At 34.6% G+C, this 6802-nt stretch overlaps 1 protein-coding gene across 1 annotated transcript; it reads right to left on the reverse strand.

Annotated features, from left to right (window-relative positions):
• Positions 1 to 716: 716 nt before the first annotated feature.
• On the reverse strand, positions 717 to 4767 carry LOC114760937 (disease resistance-like protein DSC1). The gene is made up of 7 exons (XM_028950250.1): positions 4259 to 4767; positions 4008 to 4178; positions 3076 to 3448; positions 2678 to 2968; positions 1554 to 2573; positions 1375 to 1473; positions 717 to 1280 (listed from the first exon to the last, which is right to left on the reverse strand). The coding sequence occupies exons 1-7, from the start codon at positions 4765 to 4767 to the stop codon at positions 717 to 719; spliced, it is 3027 nt and encodes a 1008-aa protein (XP_028806083.1).
• Positions 4768 to 6802: the final 2035 nt, after the last annotated feature.

The raw sequence follows: 6802 nt of genomic DNA on the forward strand, positions 1-6802 counted from the left end.
TTTGAACATCTACTGAAGAAAGGAACACGGCAGTGTCGAGAATCAAAAGGACATATAGGTAATTTTATAACATTTCCAAAATGTCAGTTCGTGCCTCATTTCATTGTGTCATTTTTAAGCCTTAGCTGCTTGAATTAGAATTTCATATATTCAGTTTTTTTTTTTACGGAATTTCCCTCGTACTTAGATGATAACCTGAAAATTTAACTTTTAAGTATGACCTATTTCATTTTATTTAATTTACTCTTCACTCCTCTCAAGGACAAATGTTTTTATTTTCGCATGGTATCGCTAGGACTCCCGTTAAATTATGTTTAGTAACCTACTTAAATCAAGTTTATTCTTGAGTTTCTAAACCCAAAATTCGAAATATGTCACTTTGTAACTATTTCAGAGATGTTTAGCACTATTAAGGAATACTTAATTTTAATAGTAGACTGGCATAACTTCTCGTATTTTTTTTTCTCCGCCAACTTTACAATAGATGCATGAGAATTATAATTTGACAAGAGTGAAAACAATGCACAACAAAAAGGAAGGTGCATATGTCATTTTCAGCCACTAAATAAATGTAATAACATGAAAAATATAAATATGTATAAACGATTTAATTTGTAGCAGGCGAATGCCTCCATTTTGTTTGAGCTCACTGTCAAGTGGTTGTTCCATCTTTTCTCATCCCTTGGAAGGGGCTGGGCTCTCCATCATCAAACTCATCATCTACATTCATCAATGAACTTATCATCAGTAGTGCTGACACTACAGCCTTCGTCACTCCTTGTGTTTCGCCTTCTCTCAACATCTTCTTTACACAACACCCGCCACCCACACTGTACTATTTTCAAAGATGACGATGCTGGTTCATACGGTGTGAAAAAAACCATTTGAAGTGGTTTTTCCACAACAAAAGAGGAAAAACGAATGTAAATGATACATAGTTGGGGGCCAAATCTGGACTGCGCAAAAGTGGCATAAGCACGGCCTGAATTTGGATATTCACCTTTAGAAACTCTATAAGTCCAACCAAGTGCGGCCCGAGCATCATACTTCGCATGTTCCAAATCATTTTCTAGCACTAGGCATACAGCTATGCCCCACCATTCACTTGAACAGCATGAATCAGGCTTATTTACTATGAATGACACATTTGTTGGAGGATGCCCATAGGGGAGATCTTTCGCACAAAAATAGCTTTGATTGTGAAACCAGGATGGCACTTCACTACCAGCAATAGTTAATATGCGAGTCGGTTGCAGGAAGAAGTCATCCTGTGATGAAAACTATTCATGTGAGATGTATAATAATTAATGTGTAAGAAATAGTCAAATAATAAAATCAAATAAATTAGAAATTCAAGAGATTCAAATAACTCACAACTTGTGACTCGTTCCAACTCACAATTGCAGACCTCATGTCACTGAGAATGTAAACTTTATATCCATCTACTGATGAGAATTCATATTGGCATGAAGTCTATAACAAAAAATTTGGGATGTTATGGAATTATAATGACTGATGTGAAACAAATGATAGTGAAGAGAACTACAACAAACCTGATATTCAAATTCCTCAGTGAATTCCCATAGTTGCTGTGAACACACATAATTTTTCAATGATGGACAATTACCAGCATCTATCACTGACAGGTTTGCTGGAAGCTGAGGCAAAAACCGAAGCCTCGGGCAATCATTCAAATAAATATATTCAAGCTTTCGAAGTTTGGAAATGAGGCTCAAAGGAATTTCAACAAAATTATTTCCACCCAAAAATAATGCTGTCAATGATGATAAATTGCCTATTTCACTGAATAGTGATTCATTATCAAGATTGCAATAATTTAAATTTAACTCGACCAAAGATGACAGATTTGAAAAAGATGGAGACCACAAAAACTTAGTTGAACTTGAAGGCCTTTGAAGCCTAAATGCCTGCTTGAGAAGGCAGAAGTGATTCCATGAGGATGATTGTGCAGAAGCATTGCATGCACTAAGAGATAATACTTTCAAATTATTGAGGGACGAAGGCACTTCTTTTAGAGCAGTTCCACGCGCATCAAGCTCCTCCAATGCCTCATTTTCATTCAAATTCTCTGGAAGCCTTGACAACTTTGAGCAACCACGAATATTGATCTTCTTTATAGCTTTCAATTTTTTAAAATCACTTGGAAGACATACCAGGTTTTTGCAATACTCTAAATTTAATATAGCAAGGCCAGTCAAATTGACCAATGATTGAGGTAGTTTGGATATAGCAGTCCCTTTTAGATTAAGCTCTGATAAACATGTCATACCTTTTCCAAACTCAGGAAGCCTCTTAACTTTTGAACAACCAGAGAGAATAAATGTCTCTAAGCAATTCATCTCCAATTTGGTTGGAAGGTTTTTAATACTTTTGCAACCTTTAAAATTAACAATGACAAGATTCTTGTGTTGCCCGAGAGAGCAGTGAACTTCAACAAGCTTTGTACACCCCTTAAGAATTAATCTTTGAAGATTAGGAGTTCTATCAAAGTTTGATGTTCTCATCAGGTTTGTTGAATGACTCAAATCAATGAACTTTAGAATTTGTGGAAACTGCAAAGAACCAAAAAAAAAAGCCTTCAAAAACCAAGAACTAGGAAGTGATACGCATGCAATAAATTATAGAAAAACAAATTTAAGCAAAGGACATTAATTACCTGATCTCCTCTCCAAAGTTCCTTTAATTTGCTGTGTTGCATTTTTAGATCAACAAGTTCACCAAATTGAGTTTGACCTGGAAGGGAATCTAAAGGATACTCCTTCCAATCTATGACTTTCAGTGAATTGGAAAGACAGTTGAGTCCATGAAGAAGATTCAATTGGTCATGTGAAGAATGTGATATGATAAGTAACTTGAGATTACTCATATTTGAGAAGGCTTTAGGGTCCAAATATATGACATCTGGTTTGTCAAATTGTACCACTATACCACGTATTGCTTCAGTTCCCTATATATAAAACAATAAGTCAATCCAACTAATAATAACATGAAAAATGCATGGAATATATTGCTGAAGTAAGAATGCATAATCATGGAAAAGGGGGAGAGTGTTACCCTCATATTTCTAAGCACAAGACTAGCATCCTCCAAGGACCATATCCTACTACGATTGCCAGCATCATTGGGTGATTCGCGAAAAACAATTTCCTTGCCCATTTCTTGAAGCCTATCATGCACCCTTAAGCACCCTTCAGCTTCAGTTACCAATGATTTCTGAATAAGAGTTCTTAGTCCGATTACCGGATCAAGACCACTATTTTCTAAAATCTGTATGACATCATCCTTGCGCAAGCCATTGAAAAAGCAAGCAATATCTAAGAATATATTCTTCTCATTAGATCGCAGTCCATCAAAGCTCACTTTAAGTATATCAAAAAGGCCATCTAAAGGAATCTTCTTGAGTGCATTCTCCCATTCTGGTATGCTTCTTCACAAAGAAATGAACCAAGCACTTTGATTGCCAAAGGAAGGTTTTGAGCAGAATTAATCGCCCTTCTAGAAAGCTCCAAATAATCTTCATTTGGCTGATCTCCTTTGAAAGCTATTTGAATAAAAAGTTGAAGGGATTCATCGCGACTTAAGAAATTCATTTCATACTGAGAAACTACACCATGCAATAATAACACATGTTGATCTCTAGTTGTTATTATTATTCTACTCCCTTTGCCAAACCATCCTTCCTTTCCCGCCAAATTCTCAAGTTGGCTTATGTCACTCACATCATCAAGGACAAGTAGAACTTTTTTACCGCATAACATTCTTCTCATCAGCTTTCTTCCTTCATAACAGTCACACACTTCCATTTTGATTGATTTTTTCAAACAGGAAAGAAGTTTTTGTTGCAGTGAAATTAAACCACCATCTTTTACAGATTCCTCTCTAACATTATGAAGAAATAAATGAACTTCATAGTTTCTGTGTATTCTCTCATAAACAATTCTAGCAAGAGTAGTTTTGCCTAACCCTCCCATTCCCCATATTCCTACAAATTGAACTTCCTCCGATTTATTGCTAGAAATGAATCAAAATCTGCTATTTTCTCATCAATTCCAACAAGTCCATCATCAACACCTTCATCATTTGAATCGAATTGTGGGTGATCAACTATTCTTGACCTCACATTTTCAGTAACTATTTCAATGAGTTTCGTTTCATACCTAAAAAGATAACAGAATAATAACATTAATATTAAGCGTAGCCCAAAGTCATGATAATTTTTTGAAGTCATAGAAAATACCAATTTTTAGAGCTCCATCCAGCCAAGTCAGCAACTTCTCTCAAGGCATCCCTCCATCTTTGCACCTTCACTTTGTCATGTGCAAATTTCTGTTCAAGCTTTTCAAAGGCTGTTGCAAAACTTCCTTTCTGATGCCGAACATCAGACGGATCTATGCCATAAAAGATTGGAAATATATGAAGGCCTAACTCTTTCTTACAATGAAGGATTTTTAGGAGTTCATCTAAGCACCATGTGGATGCAGCATAGTTTTCAGAGAGAACAATAATTGCTGACAAAGATTCTTCAATTGCTTGAAGCAAACTTGGTTTGATAATTTCTCCCCTCCCAAGTTCTTCCTCATCTCTAAAGGTTATCAGTCCATTGTGACACAAAGCAGCATATAAGTGGTCTGTAAAATTCTTACGGGTGTCTTCTCCTCGAAAGCTTAAAAACACATCATACTTGTGTCTTCTATTTGAACGGCAATAGCTTGAAGAATATCCAACTTCTTGATCATCGAGTGCCATTGTGATACTTCAGAAGCTGGACCATTCAAAATATAAATACAACCATCAGACTGTGAACCACTTTAAACCCAACTTGAGATAGAACATAGGTTCTTGCACAGATTAGAGAGGGAAAGTATAATCCCAAAGTGCATTCTCAACTATATATAAATGCATTTTTATTATTAAATAAGGCAGAAATTGAGAAGAATATTAGATTAAATTACAAGTACTTTATACCTATTTAATTTTGATTATTTTGTTTTTCTTGATTGATTTTATGAATATAAGAATGAAATTATCAGCTCAAGTTTCTCATTTGACCGTTTTAGCCGTGTTCCTCTAGGCAAAGCTGCTTTTAATTAGTTTACTTGAAAAACAGAAAAGCATGGTTGTCTTGTGTGATTCTTCATCAAGAAAATTTCAGTCAGCCCCCTCTAAGCAAACTTATTTTTCAACAGCCTCCAAAGATTTTGAAACTTCATTCCACCCTTTTGACCAAAATGAAATTAAATCTTATGGGTGAAAAGACCATTATGCCCTTGTATTATCTTTTTTTAAAAAAAAGGTTAAACTAAAGTGACTTACAACACAAATTAGGCAATTTACAAGATATATACAGGAACTCACAACTCTATTGAGGTTCTATGAAGAGAAAAGTTAAATGTCAAGAATTCCATAAACAACTAAAATAAGGAAATTTACAACACAAAATAGGCGATTTATGAGAGGTACACAAGAATTCACAACTATAATTGAGGTTCTGTGGAGATTGAGATAAGTTAAATTTCAAGGGTTGCATGAATAACTAAAATAAGACAATTTACAATACACATTAGACAATTTATGTGAGGTATATGAAAATTCTTAACAACATACAAGATAACTAACAACAAAAATTAGACAAAAATAGGTTCTTGTGAGTGGCCTAATTGATTTGTAGTTAATTAAAAAAGTAATTGTGAACCCCTTAATGCTCTAACGACCGAAGCAATTTTATTTCTTTTATTGCTTGCTATTTATAATTTTATATACGTATTTCTTTTCCTAATAAATTTCAATTGTGTTGGGTTGGAATTAATTGGATTGACGAACCTCAACTTAAGCTTGACAACTAAAATACTAAGGGTAAATTTTATTAATATGATTGGCTCTGTACTCCACCTTCATTATCATCTATCCAAGCTTAATTAAAGAGTTGGGTAACACCAATTTTCATTGCAAATCACCTTGTTTTATTTGTTCATGCAATCCTTAACACTTAATTTTTCTTTCCACAGAACCTCAATCGGAGTTGTGAATTCTCATATGCCTCTTGTAAATCACCTAATTTGTAACAGATTATTTTATTTCAGTTGTTGATGCAATCCTTAACATTTAACTTTTCTCTCCACTAAACCACAAGTGGAATTATAAATTCCCTTGTACTTCGTGTAAATTGTCTAATTCGTGTTGTAAATTGTTTTATTTTAGTTGTTCATTCATAGTTGAACACTTGTATTTTTTTTCATTATATATATTTCTCTTACATTATATGACTAAATGGATCGATGGCTTGGTTGTCATAATCTTTTTCATATACCAAAGGATCATGGGTTTAAATTTCCCCTTGGCCAATTATTTCAAAAATAAAATTCTCTAGCAACTGGAGCTCTGATGACTAGCCACTGGCACTTCAATGGCCAGCTGTCAGAGATCAAAGCTCCATCTATTGACTGGCCACTAATGCTCTAATGACCGATTGTTGAAGGTTAGAACTCCGACGGTGGTTGATCCCTTTTTTTAAAAGACTGATGATGATGATGATGATGATGATGATGATGATGACATGATGATGATAATGATGATGATGATGATGCAAGAGCAAAATGGTCTTTTCACCCATACATTTAATTTCACTTTGGTCAAAAAGGGTGGAATGAAGTTTCATAATCTTCTTTGGCCAAAAAAAAAAAGTTTCATAATCTTCTAGGGGTTGTTGGAGAATAAGTTGGTTTAGAGGGAGTTGACTGAAATCTTCCCATCTTCAAAAAGCATTGGAGTCCAAGACTGGGAT

The sequence above is a fragment of the Neltuma alba genome, unplaced genomic scaffold, assembly GCF_004799145.2.
Source record: "Neltuma alba isolate B1F8T4 unplaced genomic scaffold, ASM479914v2 tig00011052_pilon, whole genome shotgun sequence".
NCBI lineage: Eukaryota > Viridiplantae > Streptophyta > Magnoliopsida > Fabales > Fabaceae > Neltuma > Neltuma alba.

Bases quoted from the DNA above. Each gene is read 5' to 3' on its own strand.
- LOC114760937 (XM_028950250.1), bottom strand. From the start codon at position 4,767: ATGGCACTCGATGATCAAGAAGTTGGATATTCTTCAAGCTATTGCCGT. The intron at 2,574-2,677 runs GTAATTAATGTC...GGTTCTTTGCAG, and splicing joins AACTTTGGAGAGGAGATCAG to TTTCCACAAATTCTAAAGTT. The intron at 1,281-1,374 runs GTGAGTTATTTG...TCACATGAATAG, and splicing joins GTTGGAACGAGTCACAAGTT to TTTTCATCACAGGATGACTT.